General features: G+C 42.1%; 1 protein-coding gene and 1 long non-coding RNA gene across 5 annotated transcripts in view; one reads left to right on the top strand and one right to left on the bottom strand.

Moving 5' to 3' along the window:
* LOC132597110 (uncharacterized) overlaps positions 1 to 3,219 on the bottom strand; it is a 36,160-nt gene extending 32,941 nt beyond the window's left edge. The window contains exon 1 of the long non-coding RNA XR_009563472.2: positions 2,538 to 3,219. This is a non-coding gene — a long non-coding RNA (uncharacterized lncRNA). The remainder of the gene's footprint in view (positions 1 to 2,537) is intronic.
* Positions 1 to 25,747, top strand: part of PPP2R2B (protein phosphatase 2 regulatory subunit Bbeta) — a 455,567-nt gene that overhangs the window by 21,618 nt on the left and 408,202 nt on the right. Inside the window, exon 1 of one of the 4 annotated variants that reach the window (XM_060296400.1) lies at positions 2,536 to 2,912. The exons of 2 other annotated variants lie outside the window; for them this stretch is intronic. In XM_060296400.1, coding sequence (XP_060152383.1) covers positions 2,839 to 2,912 — 74 coding nt within the window. In that variant the 5' untranslated portion in view covers positions 2,536 to 2,838. Of the gene's footprint in view, positions 1 to 2,535; positions 2,913 to 25,747 lie in introns of those variants that run through there. One more of the 4 variants, XM_060296402.1, reaches the window with a different exon arrangement.

Genomic DNA, 25,747 nt, shown 5'->3' with positions numbered 1-25,747 from the left:
AGGTAGCAACCAATTGTTGGACACACGCGGTGAGACAAATGATCTACAAGAAGGGTATTTAAAAAAGTTTGTTACCCTGACCCTTCAAGCCAAAGCATGAAATGAAATACCTTACTCCAGAGGTTCTTAAACTTTAAAGAATCATGTGGATTGTTAAATACTCAGATTCCTTGTCTGTCCCCAGAGAGTCTGAATCAATAGGCTTCAGGGCTGTGAAATCTGCATTCTTCACAAGCTCATCAAGTGATTCTGGTGTAAAAACACTATATTTCCTCAGGGAGCTGTTTGACTTTGGATAAATTTTTACATCCTCTCAGCCAGTTTTGTCTTCTGTAAAATGGGATTGTTCAGAATCAAAGAGGAAAAAAAGGATGTGAAAGCCCGTTGAACAGTTCAAATAGTGCAGAACAAACCATCGGCATGGCAATCACCTGTCCAAGGAGATTTCCAATTTGTCCCTCCTGTCCCTTGCCCATTCTGCAGACGGGTAGATAGGGTCCATAGGCCTGGCACTAAATCAGGCATTTTAATGGCACTGTGTTTAACCTTTCATCTAAGTCATCCTATCTTGCCCTCATGATATCATGTAAGATTCTATTATTATCCTTATTAGATCTGTAATGAGGCTTAGAGATGTTGAGTCAGTTGCCCAAGATCACACAATAAGTCAATATCAAAGGTAGGCTTCAACATTAGCTGTCTAATGGCAGCACCACCCTCTTAACCCCACCCGCTCTCGCACTACTCTGAGGTTGGTATGTGGCCATAGAAGCTCAGAGAAGGCTAACAACGACAGTAAGAACAGCATTGGCAGTGACAGTTTACCAAGTGTCTACAACGTACCAGGCGCATCGTATGCTTATCTCCTTTCATTCAAGAATACAAGAGGAAAACCTTGTTCCCATTTTATAGATGCAGAAACGAAGTCTCACGGGTGTTAAAGTTGTGTTTATATCTACCCAACTAATGAGTGAACGCACTGGGATTCACACTGTGTCAGCTTGACCCCAAAGCCCACACTCCTTCCATCTTGACTCATTACTGATCAGGGATTAGAAGTTCTGTATCTCTCAGGAAGATGCCTCTGGATTTGCTCTTCTGTTGTGATTTTGAGATTATTCACGCAACCAATCCAGACCTTTTAGGCATTGTTTAAGCAGCAACTTACTTGGGATGGCCCAACCTTGCCAGGTCTCTGGGTCTAAGGAAGTGAAGGGTTGTATGACTATCAAAGGGCTAAAATGTCCTGTCCCCACCAGTAGTTTGTCATCATGTTGCAATGATCCAAAAATCAGGGAGAGAGCATGTTGGTGGAAGAGTGGATTTGCATCCTGGCCTGCACTGACACTATAACTACTTATGGCTCTAAGTCTTTGCTCTTGTGGGCGGACCAACACATTTCTCCAATGCTAAGTTAAGTAGTTTTGTAAAGAGGAGAGCCCATAAAGGCTCAAAAATTATTCTATCAGATTTCAAGGCACACTTTTATATTAAACCTTATTTTAAAAAATTTCACTCAGGGGAATACTGGTTTTCCTTTGAGGACCATTTAAATCATTTCCTCGTGCCTCTGAATGCAGCACAAAAACATTCATCTATTTCTCTTTATCATAGTCACTAGTGTGTTTGACAGAACTTATAAATCTCCAACTGGTGCCTTGTGCTCACCTTCCAGTGGTAAGGTTTCCGAAGTTATCACTATTTCCTGGGTCATAACCAAACCAATTCCCCAATCCAAATCGTTTATATTTGGCAATTGGTCCTTTCCTTTAATATTCTCATTCTCTCTCTGTCTCTCTCTCTCCCTCCCTCCCTCCCTCCCTCCCTCCCTCCCTCTCTCCCTCCTCCCCCTCCCTCCCCCTCTCCCTCCCCCTCTCCCTCTCCCTCTTCCGCTCTCCCCTGCCCTCTCATTTGCAATCTCAGTGAGAGTTTTGGTAAAGTTGTATAATCCTTGCATCAACTTACTCGTTACATATTGTCATATGCCATCAGGGTGCACGGCTTGGTGAAGGGCCAGTTCACTTGGGTTTAGTCTCTATTCTTGTGCTGTGGCTTTAAATTCGTACAGCAAATAACTCAGAACCAAGTTATTGCCTTGGTGTGAGTGCTGGCAGGAAAAAACAGCCGTAGTGGAGCACAGGATCTGTCTGTGTTAGCCCTCTGTCACCGACTACTCAACCCAGCTTTTGGCTTCACCTAAGTGATAAATGGTCCTATTGTTTGGGCTTCATATTAAAAAAATAGAACTCAATCTAGATTAAGCAAGGACAGAGACCCATTTCATTGCACTGTACTTTAATATTCCTGAGACCCATGGCATTACGGGTGGCTCTTTTAACAGCCATCTCTCTCCAGGGCGGAACACTATGCTGTCTTTGTTTCATCTGATCTTTCAGCTAAATAAGAGATGGTCACTTATCCTCGCGACTCCCATATCTTGCTGGATTTCTATTGCTAAAAGAAACTGACCACACGGGAAAAGGGAGAGGTTTCAGGCAGGGCATTTCAGCGTGTGTTTACAGGCAAGACTGACTTACTCAGCAAATCCTGCTCGGAGGAGCTGCAGCCAATGAAGAGGCTATATCCCGGCTTGCTTGGGGGCTTCTGAGTTTGAGCTGCATGCAGAAATGTAAGGCAGTGCTTCCTGGCGCTGATGGCAAAATGGGACCCATCTCCAGTTATTCCTTGGGCTCCCCAGCTTTGCAGCACTGGGAGCGAGCCTCCATAAACATGTGGGTGATGTAGTCAGCTTTAAGGGCCGAGAGAATCCTTATGGATTCAGGAGACTGGTTTTTTATTTAGATTTTTTTTCTTTTTCCTTTTTTTTTGGAAGATGAAATGCTTCTCTCGTTACCTGCCTTACATCTTCAGACCTCCGAATACCATCCTCTCTTCCAGCTGCCACACAGAAGGTACAGACCAGAGAGGGAGAGCATCTGGGTGGGTGGGAAAAAGTGGGCTGGTGTCTGACTTCCCACAGGCTCTGCTGATACTGCCTTCTGTAGCTACTAGATGACTGTCGTGCCCGGCAAAAGCTTGTATCTCACAGACTTAGATCTGCTTCTAAGATCAGTCTGTCTTCTCCAAGGAAAGTATTTTCTGAAGCGCAGGATAATATTGCAAAGGTGATCTCAGAACTGATACAACTGAGTAGAAAATAATTTAGAAATATTTTGCCAATTTCCCTTGTTCTCCTTCACATGCAAACAAGTAACTGGAACTAACGTTAAAGGGGGGACAAATTGCTGTAGATACTGCCACATACATTTATCCAAGCTCTCTGTTTTGTCACTGTCCTTTTAATAACTTGGTGTATGCCCAAGAAAGCAATTAGCAAAATAGAGTGAGCTTATTACTGTATGACTGTGGAGCGTTGGTTGTTGGATTGATTTGCTCGGTCTGTACTTGGCGTGCAGGACAGGAAGATCGCAGCTGAATTTCAGTGCTTGCTGGAAATGTGGTTTGTGGGGTGCTAAGTTGATACCTCAAGGCGAGGGTGAGCTGAGTCTTGTATGAACAGTTCCCCGGTTCCTGGTCCTTTAAGGCACCTCCTCTGCTGCCCTCTAACCTAGCATGATATGCACACATGAGGGGGGAGTTTCTGTGTGCACGTGTGTGTGCCTTGTAAACATTCTGGCAATTCCCTTTCAACTAGGCACAGCAGGTTTCAATGTTCCTAGAGTGACTAGCTGGACGTGCATCTTCTATGTGTGCTTTGCCTGTTTATTTTGACCTGACACATCCTTGGAAAAGAGCAATTTCAGGAAAAGCCACTAGCTGGCTGTTTTTCAGCCTTAGGGGCTGTCCTACAAGCGGTCCTCGATGGAAGAGGGCTAAGGATGGTGAGGAACGACAACTCCGCCTCAGGTCCAGACACACTCTGCCGGAACTGAGCTGGTGAACAGCCTGTTCTGAAAACCCACCCTCGTTTCTCATCCTCACAGGAGGAGCCTGGGACTGGGGGCTGTGTATATAAAATGAGAGAAGCATGTATTATACCACAAGGTGCTTTTTAATCAGTACCCCCCAAGAAGAGGGAGTAGAAGTTTGGAATCACCCTTGAATTGAAACTGAGGATGGTATTTTCTATAGACGTTGATATTTCATAGATTTTTTAAAAATTGGATATTTTCTTTAAAATTTTATTAGGGGCTAAAGGAGGTGGCCCATTGAGAAATCTTTCTTCCTTCATAGAGAGAAACTTAGCCAGTCCCTACATGTGTTGGGGAGAAATAAGGAGTAACATGGATAGAAATTTCCAGAGGAACTTTCCAAATGCAAAGACTTAAACTCATATGGGAAGCTGCCTCAGTCGTTTCTGATTGGTCCCCTGACATCCCCTCCCAGCTAAAACTTTGAGAACCCAAACACTTGGTCTATTCAGTTGCTGTTTTGTATATGAATCAAAGTAAAGACCCTACCTAATACAGACGAAACACCACCAACACAAGAACTTTCTTGAACTGTGTTTTTAATCAAATTTACCTGATTTATTCCATCAAAACGGAAACCCCATTTTATTCATGTCAAAGCAAACAATCTCTGAATCACCAACTATCATCAGATTTAGGGGTGGGAGTGGGGAGGCTTGTCTCTGACTTTGTTGTAAACCTATGGAAGACGATGTTCCAGGAAGATAGCATCTGGCAAACATTAAAATCAGGGATGAGGTGCAGGGGCACAGTAGTAAAGGCAGGAGTTAAATACCAAGCAGCCAGGGCCAAGTCCCTTAATTGCTCTATGCCCAACTTCATCTCTAAAATAGAAATGAAAAGACCTACTCCCAGGACGTTAAGAATTAAATGCGATAATTAAAGTTCTTCATAAATCTTGCTACATGAAAGATGCCATCATGTGTGAGTCCCACACACCATGCGCTTTCTTAGATATTCAAGTCTGTGTTATTCACTATATTGTCTTAAGCAACCAAGTGGTTTCCTCAAGCACATCACAGTGTCACTAGAAACTTGTTACGCTTATTTAGAGTTTGTGGAGAAAAAGATGTCAGAATGAATCTGGGTTTGTGTTTTTATATTGTTAGCAATCATGTCCCTCTGTAGTCTATTCTGGAAAAGTTATGGCTGGGAACTTCATATTTTATTGCATTGAAAAAGTCAAGAATGGATAACTTGTGTCTGTCCCTGTGAAAATCAAATAAATCCAAATGACCCACATCCTCCCCTGAAGAGTCATTATAGAACAATCCTAAGAGCTTTAGCAATTCCTGGGCTGCTACGGGGATGGAACCGTCCTACTGAGAAGACTAGCATGGTCCTCTCAGCTTTGCCTTCACTTTGTATTCTCAACACAGGAAGATCCTGGGCTTCGAATCCTATCTCTACCATAGGCTAACTGGGTGATGTTGGGTAGTTCCTTTACCTCTCTGAGCCGAAGTGTCCTCATCTGTAAAACATGCAAAGAAATACATTCAGAATGCCATACGCAGGGTGGTGGTGGTGATGATGATGATGATGATAACCAGACTGCACTTGTATTTATGACAACTAAGGCATTACCTAAGTGCATTATCTATAGAAACACATTGTACATAGGGTAAATCACCAATATGTAACTCTTATGTGAATGCTAGTTGTTTTAAATATTGTGGGTTGGGGAGCTTTTGGTGACCATGCTGGAGGGATCTGCTTTTATTACCATGCTCTACTTTAACCTGAAATAAGAAGACACAACCAGAAAAAAAGGACAGCTAAATAACGCTGATGCACAAACAGCAGAAATAGGGTTTTGAGACGATAACGACTGTATTCCCTTCTCTGTGGACCTCATTAAGTGCGTACATAACTCCATCCCCCGACAGGAAAGGATTCATTCAGCAAAATGGCTTCAGGACTAGAGGAACAAAATCCCAATCACAGTCAAAAAGGAACCGTTCTAGACAGGACAGAGGGGATGGGGAGATCCACAGGAATGAGAGACCAGTGAGGTATGAGGAACCTTGCCTAATGTTCTCCGATGGACCTCATTTGGCACCTGACATGGGAGGGTCTTTACTGGGGTTATCTTACAAATGAGCAGAGGTACTTTCTTTTCCTAAAGGGTAATGTGCTTTGCCACATGCCATATCCCGTCCCTGAGTTGTCTGGTCATGGTTCCACGCTGCAAACCCTGTTCATCCTTTAAAACTCAGTTTCAGTCAAGTCTTTCCAGAAAGACTTCCTCAACAACTCCAAAGATGGAGGTGTTATTTTGAGTCACGTAAACCACAGTAACAGTGAGAAGAAGAAGTGAGAGAGGAGCAGTCGTAGTACCACAAAGCCTGTGGATCACTGGCTATGTGCTGAAGGCACTGGCCCCTCACACAGCCTCTTGCGTCCGACACCGTTATCTGCACGTTATACATGAGGAAACTGACACACACCAGCTTGCCCAGAGCCATGGTTAGGAAAGTGGCAGAGTCAAGACTCAAGTCCAAACCGTCTAAAGCACAACTCAGTGCTCTTGCCCCCACATCGCACATTTCCTTCTGAGGATCAGTGTGAGAATAGCCTTCAGGTTTACACTGAAACAGTCTATGTCCATGTCTGTCTCCCGGTGGCCCGGAGCAGCTTGGGCACGGGGATCCTACCCTCTTCATCTTAAGTCTCTGAAACCTGGTTTGTACAGAGCTTGACTGAGTAGATGCTCACGAAATTCTTCTTAAATGAAGGACTGAACGGCAGAGTGAATGAATAACTTACCTGTCTCCTTTCAACAATGTTCCTTTAAGAGGAGGAAACTTTCTTAAGCAAAATATCTTCCAATGACACCCAAAAGTAGAGCTGCTGGAAGTCTCCACATACACACAGAGGAAAAAAATACACATTTTTCTAGCTCTTTACTTTTAGAAGTAAACCTTGCAGTGTTTTCCATTTGCTAGGCACAATTCCACTGTGTGTGTACATGGATAAAGGTACAGGTGCGTCTGCGTATTCCTCACAACAATCCTATGAGGTAGGTACTGTTACCGTCCTCATGTGTTAAACATGAGGAAACCAGAACACAGAGAAGTTAGGTAACTTGTCCAAGGTCACACAGCTATTAAGTGCAAGGGCTAGGATTAGAATCCTTGTAGTTCGGTTCCAAGGTTCATGGCTAAGAAAGGGTGTTGCTCTATTTTGTGTCTTTTTATGTATTTATGGAATTCTTATATTTCATGTTTTTGGCTTTCTCTTCGCAGTCTCTTTCACGTATTTAGAACCAACCCACTTTGGGCCCGCGTCCAAATGCACTTCTACGCGCAGTGTTCCCTGACTACTCATTTTCTCATTGTTACAAATACACACCTACGTTGAAAGTCTTTCCCAAATGCACATTATGATTCTCTGTAACAAAATTTTATTACATCACCTGAAGGGGTTATGGTAAGGATTAAGTGAGACAGAATCTTACACTGTTTGACACTGCTTTACATTTAAAATTTGCTTTCCATTTTTACATACAATAGATGAACTGTCCCTGCTTTCATCTAAGGCCAGCGAGCCAGCCAGCCCTCCCCGCTGTGAGCTGGATCCCAGCTCTGACCCCTACTCAAGCCCCTCACTCCTGCACTCGGCCCCTCCCCCTCTGCTATCACCAAGTCTTTCCTCTCCCCAGGATCTCTTGTGGCGGTCCACAAACATACTGCAAATCATCTCACTTTAGGTAGTCATGTCCTGATCCTGCATGCCCCTCCAGTCGCTGCCTCATTCCCCGCTCCCCTTTTCAAAAAAATGCCTTGAAAGGGTCCTCTATACACAGTTACCCTGTCTTTTCCTCCAGTCTGCTCTTTCCATCCCTCCACCAAAATGGCTCTTGTGAGAGTCACCGGTGGCCACCTCATTGATGAATCCAATATCCTTTGCCAGGTCCCCGCTACTACAGCTCTTAGCAGTGTAGGCACAGATGATCAGTGCTTCCTTCTTTTTTTTTTTTTTTTTTTTGCGGTATGCGGGCCTCTCACTATTGTGGCCTCTCACTGTTGTGGCCTGTCCCGTTGCGGAGCACAGGCTCCGGACGTGCAGGCTCAGCGGCCATGGCTCACGGGCCCAGCCGCTCCGCGGCACGTGGGATCTTCCCAGACCGGGGCATGAACCCGTGTCCCCTGCATCGGCAGGCGGACTCTCAACCACTGCGCCACCAGGGAAGCCCAGTGCTTCCTTCTTGAGAGGATTTCTTGTCTTGGCCTCAAGGCCCATACTTTCTCTCTGTTTCCCTCTCCCTCACGGCTAGTCCTTCTCAGACTCCCCTGCTTGTTCCTTATCATCTTCCCAACCTGTAAATATTGGAGCCCAGGGCTCAGTCTTCTCCTTAATCTATGCTTGCTCCTAGGTGATCTCATGCTCTTAAGTATCATCTATTCAGTTAATATCTCTAGCTTCAACCTCTCCCTAAAATGCAGACTTGTACATCTAACTGCCTACCCAATATTTCCACTTGGACGTCCAACAGAGATTTCAAAACAGAGCTACTGATTTCCTCTCAAGAAAAACCTGTTGGTCCAGCGTTTTTCTCCAGCTCAGTAAATGAGAACCTAATTGCTCAAGCCAAAAACCTTGGAGTTGTCTTTGATTTCCTTCTATCTCTCACATCCTTCTAATTCTACAATAAATCCTCTTGGGCTTAAACTCCTAAAAATTATCCAGAATCCAATCACATCTTATCACATCCATCACTCAAATGTTTCTTTATCAGAGGCCTTTCCTGGCCTTCCTATCTAAAATAAAATGCCTCACCCCAGTGTTCACAGCAGCACTATCTACAATGGCCAAGCTATGGAAGCAGTCTAAGTGTCCATCAACAGATAAGTGGCTAAAGAAGATGTGGTACATATACACATAATTGAATACTAAGCCATAAAAAGGAATGAAATCTTGCTATCTGCAACAACATGAATGGACTCGGAGGGTATTATACTAAGTGAAATAAGTCAGACAGAGAAAGACAAATACTGTATGATATCACGTATGTGTGAAATCTAAAAAAATACAACAAACTAATGAACATAACAAAAAAGAAACAGACTCACAGATAGAGAGAACAAACTAGTGGTTACCAGTAGGGAGAGAGAAGGCGAGAGGGGCAATATAGGGGTAGGTACAAACTACTATATATAAATAAGCTACAAAAAGATATAAATAGAAAAATAAAAAATAAAATAATGTACAAGGATATACTGTACAATACAGGACTATAGCCAATATTTTATAATACCTATAAATGGAGTATAACCTTTAAAAATTGTGAATCAATATATTGTGCACCTGTAACATACTGTACATAAATTATACTTCAATAAAAAAGAAAAAAAGGTTACGATGTAGCCAGATGGAAAAAAAAATCCCTCTCTCTCACACACACGTATACACAAACACACAGTCCCCAGTTACCTTTACCCTGCTTTATTTTTACTCCATAGCACTTACCTTTACCTGACATGTTATATATCCATTTACTTATTTGTCACCAGTCTTGTCATGCTATAGAATATAAGCTACATGAAAGCAAAGGCGTTCTCTGTTTTGTTCATTTCTGTGTCTCCAGTACTTAGAAGAGTTTCTAGCACATGGTAAGCATGGCATAGATGCTTATTGATTGAATGAATGCATTTATATGAAGTCTTAGTGATAAGGTGGAAAGAGTGAGCTCTGAAATCAGATGAACCTGAGTTCCAATCTCAGAACTGATAATTACCAGCTGGGTGACCTTCAGTTACTTAACTGGTATATTTCCTTCTCTAATAATAACACGTCCAAGTATTATCAGGAAGGTGAAAAAATAATGTTGGTAAACACCTTGCATGATGCCTGTGGATATTCAGTGAACTGGACTTAATGTTATTATTTTTTGCATCCCACACTGCACTTCCGCAGCTGTCACATATAGGCATTAAGGTTCCATGTGGATTGAATTTTTTGCCTATCTACATAGCTAGCATTGTTTGTGGGTTTTGTTATATGCCAGACTCTACCTTAAATACTTTATAGTTCCTACCTCACATAAATCTCACAAAAACATCACAAGTATTGGTGCGTATTCTCAGTTTACAGATGAGGGAACAAGGCATCGAATTACATAGTAACTTACTCAAAACCACACAGCTAATATGTGGTAGATCAGGGTTTGCACCCAGACTGCCTGACCTCCAGCAACCAGGCTCTTAGCTGCCCCATACCACTGCCCACAATATTCAGGCACTGTTCTCAGCACGTGGAAACTGAAAAGATTCATCCCTATTTTAAGAAACTAAAGGAGAGAGAAAGGCATAGGCACACAACCCTAACAGTAGGTTTTAGCCCTGGCCGTGCATGAGAATCAGCTGTGGCAAAGGCATGGGGCTGTCTCCGCCCCAGACTCTCTGGAAGTCGGCCCCAGGAATCCTGGTTTTTAAATTTCCCCCAGATGAATCTTAGGAGCAGTCAGAGGTCAGAGCCTGTGATAAACAACAGCCATGACTGAGGAACGTCTTCAGAGGTCAAGGGAGGAGCCCTGGGAGAAAGAGGTTGATCACTTGTGGATCCCTTTGAAAAATGACGGACTAAGATCCTGCCGCTGAGAAGAGGTTGCTTTTGGTCAAGATGTCTGGCAGAGAAGTGGCTGTCCTGGGAAGATTCAAGGTCAGTGTCATCCTCTTAAACATTCAGTGGGCCTCTACTGTGCATTTGTCGGCTTCATGGTATCTATGAGTTTGCTTCAAGATGTTTTATTCAAGTATTGGCTAAACCATCTGCCTAATATAGAGAAAGTTATTCAGTCTGGGGGGGCTTTAGTTTTGACATCTATAAAAAGGAGGATGAAAATGATGCACATACCAAAGAGTTGCTTTGGTGAGTAAACGTGATCATTCATACAAAGTGAGTAGTGTGGTACCCGTGCAATTTAAGAGTTAGCTGTTGTTATTATTAATATGATTCGTATTAGTGGAAGCCCCTGAAATCGACTCCTGCCTTGTGCGCTTTCGTATGATGTGGTGACGGAAAAAATCCTGGGTCAGTCGTCTGGACTAGGCTCTAGTTCTCTTCTGACATTGGTGTCTCTTGTGAAAATGGCTAATCCTGCTGTGCCTCCCGGACCGGGGCACAAACCCGTGTCCCCTGCGTCGGCAGGCGGACTCTCAACCACTGCGCCACCAGGGAAGCCCTCAAACGGCAATATAATAAAACCTGGTGGTGCTGGTGTGAAATTAAATGAGAGGTGCTTTGTGAAGTAGGTCCCCCTCTTGAGTCTCCACATATAAAATCACCTCACGGGGAACGGTAACCCCGTTTTCAGGAGTTTCTAATAAAAATCCATAAGGAATTTGACAGTGGGTAAGAAATAGGAAGGACAGCACATAATGTTTAAATAAAAGCCAACCGGGCTCCAGGCACTCTGCATGTATTATTATCACATGGAGATAATTATTACAACAATTCTGCCGGGAAAGAAACCTGGCCAGGTGAAGATACTGATGGAGGACTGGTGAGATGAGATATTTAGTTGGAAAAGACTTTGGCTTTGTAATCTGATAAACCAGAGTTCCTAACATGACTTCAAGTTATTTATCCTCTGAGTGTCTGTTTTCTCAACTGTGAAATGGAAGTAAATAATGTTGCCTTTTCATGTTTCTTGTAAGGATTAAAGATATCGAGCAGCATGTGCCTGGTAGCCACCTAATGGACGTTCCCTGTACTTGCTGTGACAGAATGTTTGTCCAGGTCTCACCAGTGGTAACACCAGGCTGGTTGATTCTTTCAACCTGTATCACCTTTTCTGGGGCTTGCCTGTAATGTACAGTTGTCAGTGTTGTTCTGATTTGTGTTTCTGAATTCATTATTTGTCTTTGGTACTTGTGCCCCAGGACAATTCCTTCATTTTGACTCAATTTTATAAATCTAATAGAGAAATCGCTGGTGGTGAAATCATCACTGTTGTTAGAGTCTGGCCTGTTAGTTTTCTGAGTCATTGTTTCTTCACTGGCAGAAAGCTGGGAGAAAAGATGGGCCAAGATGACCAGGGCCTTTGTCTCCACAAGTGTCTGCAATAGCACAGTTAGTAGGGAAAGCAAATGGGAGACAAATAAATTCAAAGGTGTGCCTGAAAGCCCTATCGGAATCCTATTGTTGATACGTGGGAACGTCACTTACCTGAAAATGTTAGGAGCAAATTCATTAGTCAGTGAACCTCCTTTCAAGAGACATCATTAATTTATTTTTTCATTTATTTAAAAATACACTTAAAGAATATATCTGTTATATGTCAAATATTGGCTGGGAAATGTGTTCACTGGTGGTAAAAATAAATGTGGTTCATGCCCTGATGGAAGACAAGTAAACTAATCAAATGAATATAAACTGTGGCAAATGCTGCAATGGAGAGGACATGGAACTAGGGCAAGGTCTAACAGGGGTTTGTAATGCATAGGAAGACCAGGACACTTTCCCTGAAGAAGTGTCACTTGAGCTGAGATCTGAAGGATGAGTAAAACTTAACTAGGCAGAATAAGAGAGAGAATCTTCCCTGCAAAGGGGAGAGCATGTTTTCAAGGTCTTGTCACCAGAGGGACATGGTGAATGTGAGGTCCTGAAGGAAGGCCAGTGTGGCTGGAGCACAGAGACCAAGGAGTTTGGAGGAGACTGAGGCTACGAGTGCTGTGACCCTGCATGTTCTGTGTTGTGAATGATGGAGTTTGGTCTTGATCCAAAGACCAACTGGAAATTATGGAAGGGTATGAACTTGGGGAAAGAAGCCTGGCCATATTTGTAGCATGAGAAGACTGTTCTGACTGCTGTGAGAATAGATTAGAGAGGCTAAGAGGGGGTGGACATATTTTAAGGAGTTGGCCACTCAAAACAGAGATACACGGTTGCTTTGCTTGAAGCAGCCCTTATTGTTGTAGTGCAGTAGACTTGTAGGTGGTTCTGTGTACGCCCCCAATTCCTCAAGTTGCATGTGTGTCTTATTAAAACAGTCTTATGAACACGGAAACCTGGCCATTGGCTTGACATCCAGACAAAGAAATTGTATTCTAAATGAGCAATGTCAGGAACACAGCAGGCTGTGTTTTGAAGAGGAAGTAAACATTCCAGGCATTGAAAAATAGAGTGTGTTTCCTCTTCCAGACACAGCACTTGCAAAGCACGATATTTAGAAGGAAGAGAAAGGCTGTCTTAGGACAGAACCACTAAGGATGTTTTTATATCATGTTATTCAACAAAATAGCTGCTATATCCAAGCCTCTGGAAGGAACAGTACATATGCTCAGCTGCATATATTTATATATAAACAGCAAGGTGGCCCTCTCAGGGGACTGTTGGCCAAAAGTCTTAGGAGCAAAGGTTAGGAAGCCACATCCTAAGTTAATTATAAATTCATTCTTTCATGGTCCTCTAACGCAGATGATAGAATGTCTAAGCTTGCAGTGGGAACCCCAAATGTAGCATCCTGCAGGAGCCAAGTAGGTACCATTAACCACAAAGGCATGATATTGGCTATCATGGAGTGTATCACTGTGTGTTCCAGCCCTGCCTAAAGGCAACACAATTTAGTTACAGACCACTTGTTTTCATCCCATTGGAAAGAATCACAGAATTTCCGTTTGGGAGAAGACCTCTGATTCAGGGACATTCTCAGGGTCCATGAACCCCCTCACAGCTATGTTCCTGACAACATAGCTATGAAAATCTTGCTTCCTGCCCAAGCTGCCCATTTAACTTCAGAAGAGTGCTGACCATGCCTCCATCTTTAAGTTGAGCTGAAATCTGTTTCTCAGAACCATCAAGACAATTCTCTATGTGCACGAGGATGGTTCACATGCCGTGTACAGGCTTAAGTTTGCCGTTCCCTCTTACTGTGATGTTCTTCGCCCAACCCCACTATTCTCCCCCTCACTTCTTTTAAGGCTTTGCACAAATGTCATCCTTCAGATAGGCCTTCCTGCCTACCATCTCTGAAAGGACGCGCCTCCCCGCACTCAACCTTGGTTTTACTTCGTAGATTTGCTCACCGCTTCAGGTGTTAGATGTTTGCGTTGGTTTATCGTCATTTCCTCTCACTAGACCATAAGCTCTATGAGAGCAGGCACTTTGAGCCTTTGCTCCCCACTGGACCTCGCACATAGGTGATGATAAATGGTGGTGGGAAACAAATGACAAATCATCTCGGCTGGCAACAAGTACAGGGAAGTGGAGTGACCCGCGAGATTTTGGCCTCCCTTCTAACACAGTGGTTCCCAAATGCTAGCATACGTAAGATTAACTAGAGTGCTTAGTTTAAAATGCAGATCTGGGGGCTCACACACTCTCTGCTGAAATTCTGAATCAGTAGAGCCAGAGTGGAGCCCAAGAACCCCCATTTCTAATCCGCACGCCAAAACCTGTTGAGGAAGAAACCTCAAGTGCAATAATTCAAGAAACACTGTCCTAGGATAACAGAGTATAGACGATATAGGCAACACCACTGAATGTCACATGGTTTCCTTCCTCCCTCCATATCTAGCCCAAGAGGCAGGAACTCTAGATTTAGCCTCAGGGAGGGATGCTGCTCAAGAGAAGGGGGTTAGGTGCCCTGCTTGTAAGCACCCTGATTCTAAATCTCAGTCGGAGATTGCATGACTGCAGATATGCCAACGATGGGTCTTCGAGGGGAGCTCGGAAGAAAAGGGTCAACATTCATTTCCTCCACTGCCTGAGCACACAGAGCCGTTTTCCGAATGGCTGCTGCCGCCTGTGAGTGAGGCAGGATACCACCTTGGTCCTGGCAATCTGTGTCAAACCAGATGGATAGCTAGAGCTGGAGGAGACAGGGCAGCTGTGTTCAGAGCCCTACCCCCCACATGGCAGAGAGATGAATTGAACCATCTAAAAGCACACAGCTAGTTAGTGTCAGAGCTGGGACTGACACCCAGCCTGTGGCTTCACTGCACTGTTTTGCCCTCAGTGCCCCCTTTGAAAGTGGTTTGACAGTTCCTAACAATCCTGTGGATATGTTAGAATGACAGGCTGATCTGAGTAGAGACTCTATATGGAAGTCCACGGAGAAAGCCCTCCAGGATACCCTGTAAAGAGTTTCCTTCCTTTCACACAGCAGACTTGTGTCTTGATAAGCCCTCAGGAGAGAACCAGCTTTGAGGTACTTTTCAGTGGCTGAGCGAGGTATGTATAATGAATGGGGCTATTACTTGATAGTTTTTAAAAGGAAGCTAATTTTTCTTTGAAATTGGCCCTATTTACACACAGAATCAGCTGAAAAGACTATTATCTGGTATTAAGCTTTCAAGAATACTCTCATAAGTGCTATCTTCCCCCCATTGGGTACCTAATAAGGTTGCTCAGGACCAGGGTATGGAAGATGTGTTTCTCCATACTGTGCCTCTTCAGTGCCACTAAGTGATGGGCTGAACTTGACTGTGTAGAGCTCAGGGCTGGGACTATGGGGCAGTCAAATATTGCCTGAACCAATTCTCTTCCAATGTCTCCTACTCCCATCTCAGACATACCGCTGTGCCAACTTGCATTTTCCTCTTCCCCATCTCACTCACCCAAGCGAAGTTGGTTGTACATGCTGGGAACAGCCTCCTCCAAATTCACTTCATTTGTACTCATTTCCAATCTTCTGTTTGGAAATTGTATTTTTGGCTCCCATTCAGATAAAGTCAAACTGAGATGATAAATGGAAACGATCCTCTGTGTGAAGCAGTGGCCAAGGCTTTAGTTACAATTTTCTATTGATCCTCAGACATGTTCTGGGCATCGTACAAAATTATTTTTTTGATACAGCACAGACCTCAGTGAACTGATTAAAGTTTGAGGCTCCCAGGGATACCCAACCTTCATTTTATAGAACCACTTCCCCAGCAAGACCCAGTTTTACAATGTGAAAGAATAAAGGCATCTTCCACTCTATATATTTTAGCTCCTTAATAGAAATATAGATCAATAGAACAGGATAGAAAGCCCAGAGATAAACCCACGCACATATGGTCACCTTATCTTTGGTAAAGGAGGCAAGAATATACAATGGAGAACAGACAGCCTCTTCAATAAGTGGTGCTGGGAAAACTGGACAGCTACATGTAAAAGAATGAAATTAGAACACCCCCTAACACTGTATACAAAAATAAACTCAAAACGGATTAAAGACCTAAATGTAAGGCCAGACACTATAAAACTCTTAGAGGAAAACATAGGCAGAACACCCTTTGACATAAATCACAGCAAGATCCTTTTTGACCCACCTCCTAGAGAAATGGAAATAAAAACAAAAATAAACAGAGGATTAATCTCCAAAATATACGAGCAGCTCATGCAGCTCAATATCAAAAAAACAAACAACCCAATCCAAAAATGGGCAGAAGACCTAAATAGACATTTCTCCAATGAAGATATACAGATTGCCAGCAAACACATGAAAAGATGCTCAACATCACTAATCATTAGAGAAATGCAAATCAAAACTACAATAAGGTGTCACATCACACCAGTCAGAATGACCATCATGAAAAAATCTACAAACAATAAATGCTGGAGAGGGTGTGGAGAAAAGGGAACCCTCTTGCCTGTTGGGAGTGTAAATTTATACAGACACTATGGAGAACAGTCTGGAGGTTCCTTAAAAAAATAAATTGAACTACCATATGACTCAGCAATCCCACTACTGGGCATATACCCTTAGAAAACCATAATTCAAAAAAAGTCATGTACCACAATGTTCATTGCAGCTCTATTTACAATAGCCAGGACACGGAAGCAACCTAAGTGTCCATCAACAGATGAATGGATAAAGAAGATGTGGCACATATATACAATGGAATATTACTCAGCCATAAAAAGAAAGGAAACCGAGTTATTTGTAGTGAGGTGGATGGACCTAGAGTCTGTCATACAGAGTGAAGTAAGTCAGAAAGAGAAAAACAAACACTGTATGCTAACACATTTATATGGAATCTACAAAAAAAAAAAAAGTTCTGATGAACCTAGGCACAGGACAGGAATAAAGACGCAGACATGGAGAATGGACTTGAGGACTTGGGGGAGGGGGAAGGGTAAGCTGTGACAAAGTGAGAGAGTGGCATGGACATATATACACTACCAAATGTAAAATAGATAGCTAGTGGGAAGCAGCCACATAGCACAGGGAGATCAGCTCGGCGCTTTGTGACCACCTAGAGGGGTGGGATAGCGAGTGTGGGAGGGAGATACAAGAGGGAGGGGATATGGGTATATATCTATACGTATAGCTGATTCACTTTGTTATACTGCAGAAACTAACACACCATTGTAAAGCAATTATACTCCAATAAAGATGTTTAAAAAATTAAAATTGAAATTAAGATTAAAAAATAAAAATAAAAAAACCTGGGCTCCCAAAGCTTCTAACTTAACAGGGTAAATAACTGAAATAAGGTAGGTTCCAGGCAGCTGGAACAGTGTCTTGGACTTAGCAGGGACTCAATATACATTCGCTCTATCGTGGTCTTCCACCTGCCTTTCTCCACAGACACAACTGAGTGTTGGCTCATTTATTGGTCCATTTATTCAATATTTCTTGTGCACCTACAATGTGTTTATTATGTGTTTATCATGGTTCTAGACACTGAGTATCTAGGGATATACAGAGAGATGGATCCCTGCTCTCATGGCCTTCAGTTCTGGCGGGGGAGATAGGTGATAAACCATTAAAGGCATCAGATCCCAAATAAGATGGGAGCCAAAACAAAACAAGATCAAAATAAGGAGATTGAGATAACATTTAAATGATGACCTTGCATATTACCTAACTATAGAAATACCCTCCAAATTGGTCTGCTGGCAAATAAGCTTCCTATCTCGTCTCCTTGGCAGCCCTCAGAACATTCACAGCTCGTTTGGGTGCCTATTGGCCAGTATTTCTCAGGCCTCTGGTGCAGATCTCTCCTTTTCCATCTGGTGCTCTAATTCTGCACAGAACGGTGGGCAGACGCTGCCAGTAGCATGATCTTCTGTAGAAGGAAAGCCCTCTGGGAGGTGAGGCTGCAGAACCCAGGGAGAGCATGAATTCATTCACATGTTTTTAAAGCCTCTGTGAGGGACCAGGCAGGGTTCAGGCTCCAGAGAAATTTCAGGAAGGAAACAAAGAAGCTTCTGCCCCTGACCTCGTGGTGCTTGCATTCTGGTTGGGGAAACAGGTAACCACACGTACACATCAATAACCAGGAACATTCAAATAGTGATCAGGGCTGGGAAGAAAATAAAAATAGGATCAGTGGCGTAGTGATTGACTAAGGAATGGTGTCCTGATAGGAATAGTGTGGGCAGAGAGAAATAACGTTTGAGCTGAAGCTTGACTGAGATGAAAGAGCCGGCCATGCAAAGGGCCCAGGGAAGAACATTCCAGGCAGAGGGACCTACAAGTGCAAAGACCTGGAGGCTGAAATAAATTGTGGGTCTTGGTGGAATGTTGTATCCTTTTGTGGTAGACTTGGGAGCTTTGTTTAAAAATAATCCTCTCAAATATTTAAGTCCTATAATTCACTATACTTTTCAAAGAAACAGTGTATACTAGTAGTTTAAAAGCTTTGGATTCTAGAGACAGTGTGCTTAACCCTACAAGGGAATGACTTAATGATATAGCCTTGGAGTCAGACTGCCTGGTTCCAACTGGACTTTTCCATCCACTAGCTGAGTGACTGCCGGCAGCTTATTTAATATTTCTGTGCCTTGTTTGCCATCAAAGGGGAATAAGAATAGTGCCTGTTGCATGGGAATCTTTTGGTAATAAATTAAGGTAATGGACATACAGTGCTTACCAACACAGGGCAAGTGCTCAAAGCATGTTGGCTATGGTAATCCCTCCATCATATCCTCCGGAGGTGCGCTTTCTTGATCACTTTTGCCATTCTTTTCACCCCACCAGTCACTCATTGAATAGATTTCTGAACAATCAAGTGGAAAATAATTTCCCAACATCTGAAAGACTTGGGCACCATTGAAATCCTTGAATAGTTTCCAGTGTAACTTAATAGCGGTGAAACTCGTGAAATCCCCATTAAGTTGATTCCAGACCCTGGGTGATGCTTTCCTCAGGGGAGATGGTTGGGGCTACACTATATCAACCGCGTTCATCCATCATTCCTTTTCTCCTTTCCTTGCTTTTTCATGGCATTTATTACCACCAGTCATATTATCCCTGTATTTATTATCATGCTTAACCTACAAGAAGGGAACCTCTAAGAGACCAAAGACTTGTTTGCGTTGTTCAGTGTACCATCCCCAGTTCCCCTAACAGTATTCCAACAGGAGAGCTCAGTAACAGCTTGTTGATTGAATTGATATCTACATACCACCCCCCCCAAAAAAATACTAGGGAGTGGGTTGCTAATGAGTCAGAGGGCCTTGCTTCTAAAAACATCCCATATATTTAATGCAATCAGAGTTGACAGCTTCTCGGTGACCCAGGAGAGCAATGATTCACTGAGAGGATCTGACCCAATAAATACAAAATATTACATTCCTTTATTATTCATTTATTCTTTCAGCAAATACTCATTAGGTCCTGACTTCATGCCAGGATATTGGTGTACAATGGTGAATAAAACAGACCTGGTCCCTGCCCTCAGGAGGTTAGAGTCTTGTAATCAATCATACTAATTATTATAAAAAGCGTCTCATCACCAGCTTCGGCAATATCATCTTTTCATATGAATCTGAAGATTAGAACCTAAAGAAGAAAATAAAACCTTCTGGCAATGTGCCAGCGAGTGGGCAGTCAGGAAATGCTATTCCTGGCCTGACTCATCTCTCCTCATACTGCTCCTAGGGGACTGGTGGTTTGCTGGGCTGTTCTCCAGATAGCACACGTGTACACTTCCCCATGGCACACAACTCTTCCTCTCTCACCCTACACACACACGCACACACACACCACCCAATATAAAACTCTTATCCGCACCAAAAACCCAGCCTGAGGAACTAGGAATGAAATCCTAAGTGGCACAGGAGCATAAGAATTTGCCAGTCTCAATACCTCTTTACAGCACGTAATATCACACCCTCAATTTGCCAGCTGCTTGTTTGTAAGACAAACTAGATTGTGTTGAGGAGAACTTTCTTTTAGAAACGAGGCAAAGACAACTGCTGCACAAGGAAATTTCAGAGTGTTTGTTGGCAGAGAATCTGAGTCCATATATATATAATCTCCCAGAGTCAAGGGTATGTTCCCATCCTACTTACTTTTTTGTCCACAAGTTAGTCACTTGGAGCTCAGTTTCCCTTAGATTGTGATGTCAGGAGTCATTCTGTCTTGAGTCTTGGCTGCTTTTTTTTTCTTTTAATTGAAGTATAGTTTGACTCACAAGGTCATGTTAGTTTCGGGTGTACAGCACAGTGATTTAGTTCATATATATCTGTATGTATATATATTTTTTCTTTTTCAGATTCTTTTCCCTTATAGGTTATTACAAAATATTGAGTAGAGTTCCCTGTGCTATACAATAGATCCTTGTTGGTTATCTGTTTTATATACAGTAGCATGTGTATGTTAAGCCCACCCTTCCTCTCAACTGCTTTTAACGCCATGGTGTCACGTAAGTAAGCCTCTTTAACCTCATTCATAGACCATTGATCCCACAGCTCCTTTTGTTGTGATTTAACTGTTTCACGCATACATGTGTATTTTTTCCCCAAAAAACTAGGCTTCTTGGGGAGTTGGATGTTGGCAGGTTTCGACTCGAGTTAGACTGCCTGGGTTCATCTGATGCTACTGCATACTAACCTCGCTGACATACAGTTTGCTCATCTATAAAGCTGGACTTACAATAATACCTTCCTCAAAGGGTTGATATGAAATTAAGTGAGCTAATTCACAGAAAGTGTTTAGTAAAACTCCTGACACATTTAAATTGCCTAATGATATTTGTTAATGATCTCTTTAATATTTTGCACCCACCACTGGCTGATCTAGACACAAAGTAAGCCATCACTAAATCAGTACTGATTCAAAAAACAGCCTTCCTAATGATATGATTGTGTGACTGTATTTAATGGATTTTACATCAAGGTTGATTATCCATATACTAAAAAAATCATATTTTATACCCCAAGATATTAATATAGAAAAATAAAATTCTAAGCAAGTTTGTGGAACAGAAGCAACAGTTTTTGAAGACCCTTTACAGAGTGCTTCAGCACGATTCTGTCTTCATGATGCCAAATAACCAGATAGAAAATTAAAATTTTAGCCAATTTTCTTGACATCTAAACTCCTTTTCCATCAGTTTTCACCAAGATGTTTGAGGTTGCATAAAGACAGGCTCTGGGTCCATGTGGTCTTCTGTCTTCCTAAGATTTTCCTTAGCTATTTTTCTCTCCTCCTAGTCTCTTCTACTTCAAACTGTACACCACTTCTTGGTGGTATGTAAATGAGTTTCTACTTCACATGTAGTTTTGTTTTTTGGATAACAGGATGAATTGGTCAAGCTAAGCCCCGAGATTAATTGACCGAGTAAAGTCAGCCTTTCTGATTTTCTTGAACTCAAAGCCTTGAGAATCCACTAATTAGAGAGTTGTTCTAATAGGAGAAGAAGATATTCACAGTCAATGATCTGACTTTGGTTTGTCCTTCCTTCTGGGGATGATGCTAAATTAGCTGAGTTCAGAGTTTGCTATCAAAGTTTTCTCTGGTCATCAAGATATGAATTTCTTTCTCTCTCTCCCTCCCTCCTTCCTCCCCTCCCCCTCCCCCCCATTCTACCATCACTGATAGCCAGAAGGATTGTTTGGTGTGGGCTGGGAGGAGTAACAGTGATCCCAAATTCTTCCTTATCCCACCTGGTTCTTTGGTTCCTGAGGTTCACTTGAGAAATTAAAATGGAATCTTGGTTGGTTTTGTGGCCTTGAAAAACTGATTGAAATATCCCAAACTTCAGATGTATAAAGTATGGATTATATAATAGGATCTAAAGCAGAGGGTTGGTGTAATAAATGAGCGAATCGAGCATATTGTCTGGCACCCATAAGAGACTAATATATGTTAAATCATTTTAATTAAAAGAAGCTGGTAATAGTTCTATAAGGAGAGAGTATAGGCAAGGGGAAAAATTATGGATTTTAAGCTTACTCTATTTCTTTTTTAAGTAAAGAAAGAATAAACAAGGACTCATCCCAAATAAATGACATTTAGAGCAGCTAAGGTATGAGAGATTGAGAATTTCTCCATTTCATTCGTTCACTTATGTATTCCACAAATGACTAATGAGCATCTATTGTGTGTCACATATTGTTTTAGATGCTGGAGAGATGGTAGGGAATAAGACAGTCAAAAAAAATGTCAGTAAATAAGATAACTTCAGTTGGCTATAAGAACAATGAAGAGAATAATATAGGACGATATGATAATGAAAGATTAAGTGGCCATAAATGGGATGGTCAGGGAAGCTCCAGACTCAGAGGCTGTGAGATCATCAGCCATGCAAAAACCAGGGAAGAGGATCCTCCAGACAGAGGAAATAGTAAGTAAAAGGGACCTCAGGCAGCAATGAGCTTGCTATGTTAACATAAAAGGGAGCAGGGCAATATGGCCGAGCTTAGTTAGCAAGGGAGAGAGTTGGGGGCCCACAGTCATAAAGAAAAAGGCAGGGGCCAGATCACATATGGCCTCAAAGGCTATGATGAGGAGCTTGATTTTATTTTAAGTATAATAGGAAACCTTGGGTTGTTTAAAACAGGGCAGGGACATAATATCCTATGTTTTTCTAAATATCATGTTGGCTGCTGTGTGGAGAATACAGGGAGGCTATCAGAACTGATGGGAAAGAGAGGAAGGAGGCTTGGATTAGGAGGAAGCAGAGGTAATGGAGAGCAAAGAATGGATTTGGGGTAAATTATTTTGGACAAGGAAGTGTGGGATCAATAGAGGGATATGAGTGACATCCCCATAATGAAAGCTGACTTGCTATGTAGGCTTACATATAACAAAGAATGAGAATGAGATTTCAAACCACCCACATCCCTCCCAACTCCACTCCGGCCAAATGTCATCTCAGGAAAAAGAGGCATGGTCTTCTCACATTCATTCCACAAATAGTCACTCGGTTTCTTTTACTATGGTCTGGAACAAGTTATGGCTACTGGTCAAACAGTAGCAAGCAAAACATACACACCTCTGTTCTAATGGAACTTATATTCTAATGGGAGGAAATAGAGTATAAATTATAAGTAAATAGAATGAAATATCAGACACCTACAGTCACTGTTGATAAAAATAAGAGCAGAATGATGTGTTAGTAATTGCTGGGTTGCCATATTAGAATAGTTGTTAAGGAGGGCCTGTGTAAGCAGTTCCCTTTGAAGCAAGTTAACTTTGAGTTATGTATTAAACATCTATCAGGGGACATCAAATAGGTCATTAGCTGTCTGTGTCTGGAATATTAGGAAGAGAACAGAGTTAGAAGTAGAGGTGGTGTTTAAAGCTATGGGCCTGGGTTATCATTAAGAGAAAAAGTAAACACTGAGAATAGGAGGAGGCCCAAGACCAAGCTCTGGGAATTCTCCAATATTTATAGGTTGTACACATGAACCAGCAAAAGAGATTGGAGCATCCAGACTTAAAGGTAAAATCAGGGGACTGTGGCATTAGAAGCATGTATGTTGAACCCTCTACCCCATCTTCCTCCACTAGCCTGTCATCCTCAGGGAATTTCAGATAATGATGACTTCTTTAACATATATGGGATTTGGGTAGGACCCACCACTGAGATCCTGCTTCTCATTAATGTACGGTGGTACCCTCTCAATCAGAATTCATCTGGCCCAAGTGTAGATGAGTAATTTCTTTGCTATTGGTGGAAAGACAAGGCCTTGCATTGTGGAAACTCTGACATCAGTCTGATCTTCCTTCTTTTAAGCCAGCAGGCATCTGAACAGTTATGCTCTCCAAGGCTGGCAGGGAGGTATATGATATACAAACAATAGTTAATTACTCCAACCAGGCAACATAATGGGCTTTTTTTCTAGGGGAACACAAACAACAAGAGAAAGCTTCTAGGGACAGTACAGCTGTATAGAATCTAGCCAATGTCACACTTCTTGAAAGAGCAAGCAGATGTTACAAGGATAACCAGGAAGATAGTTTGATGGAGATTGAGGGGTAGCAGGGAGAAGGTAGGTAAATTCTGGGGCCATGTCATAGCAATAGATGAAAATCTTGAGCTAAGAAAGTTAAGAAATCAATAACTGAAATTAAGAACTCAATCAATGGATTTAAGAGCTGCTACACTGGAGCAGTAGAGAAGATTACTGACCAAGAAAGCAGGCCAATAAAATATATCCAGACTGAAACAATAAAGTAAAAAAGTATGAGAAATAAGAAAAAGCCTAAAAGTTACACAGGACATAATAAGTCTAACATTTGTAACAAAAGTTCAAGAAGTAAATGGAAGACAGATAATGGGCAAAATCGATATTTGAGAAGACTCTGGTTGAACTTTTTCTAAAATTGATGAAAGTCATTGGGCTACAATTAAAGAAGTGGTATTAATGCCACTCAATATAAATAAAATCATAGTTAGATCTACCATAATATTACTGCAAAAAGTTAAAAACAAAGAAAATCTTGAAAACAGACAAAAGTCATATGACCATTAAGGGAAAAGAAATTGTACAGCTGAGTTTTCTACAGAAATTATGGAATCCAGAAGACAGTGGCGTGACAGTTTCAAAAATACTGAAAGAAAATACTGTCACTCTAGAATTCTATATCCTCTAAAAATATCCTCCAAATATAAAGGCAAAATAAAGATACTTTCAAGTAAATAAAATCTGGGATGATTTATTACAAGCAGACATGCATTTTTTTAAAATAAAAAATACATGGGTATCAACCCAGGTCACACAAAAGTCTGTGCAGTGCTGGGCAAGACCACTAATGGTACCAATTACCAGGCTATGGTCTCCTCCCACTGTGACACAAATGTAGCCACCTGACACTGCTCTACTAACCACCTCTGCTATTTCCTGGTTGGCAAGCCCCAACCAGGAGTCACTATCGGTTGTTATAGAGACCATCTTGGGAACTGAAGTAAAACTCAAATCTCCAAAGGCTTTAAGGTGGCAGCCCAAACTGGAGAGCCTTTTCATCAAGTCACCTTCTCTTATGGCAGTGGGCTCATATTCCACGCCTTTTCTTTTCTGTCCCCATGAGCATGAGGCTCCAAGAACAGCCATGGAGTGGACAGTCTTCTTCAGGGTGGAGTGTACTTGTGTCTGGGGGAGACGTGAGAGGTTGCTCCTCAGGGACATGATGGGCAGTGCAGCATGTAGCCAGATGAGAACCAAGCAGATACACATTTTAAAATTCAGAAATGAATGAAGAACCATAAGAAGTATTGACTATTGATGAAAAAATTTTAAATAATATTGTAATATTATGTAGAGTCTGTCATACAGAATGAAGACAGAAAGAGAAAAACAAATATCATATATTAACATATATATGTGGAATCTAGAAAAATGGTAGACAAGAACCTATTTATAGGACAGGAATAGAGACATAGACGTATAGAACAGACATGTGGACATGGAGGGGAGGCGAGGGTGCGACGAACTGGGAGATTAGATTTGATATAAATACACTACCATGTGTAAAATAGGTAGCTAGTGGGAACCTGCTGTATAGTACAGGGAGCTCAGCTCGGTACTCTGTGATGACCTAGATGGGTAGGATGTGGGGGGCAGAGGGAGGGAGGTCCAAGAGGGAGGGGATATAGGTATAGATATAGGTGATTCATCTTCACTGTACAGCAGAAACTAGCACAACATTG

This window comes from Globicephala melas, chromosome 3 (genome assembly GCF_963455315.2).
Source record: "Globicephala melas chromosome 3, mGloMel1.2, whole genome shotgun sequence".
NCBI classification, from domain to species: Eukaryota; Metazoa; Chordata; class Mammalia; order Artiodactyla; family Delphinidae; genus Globicephala; species Globicephala melas.
Note: the sequence above shows the minus strand (reverse complement) of the source record. Positions and strands in the feature narration are given on the sequence as shown.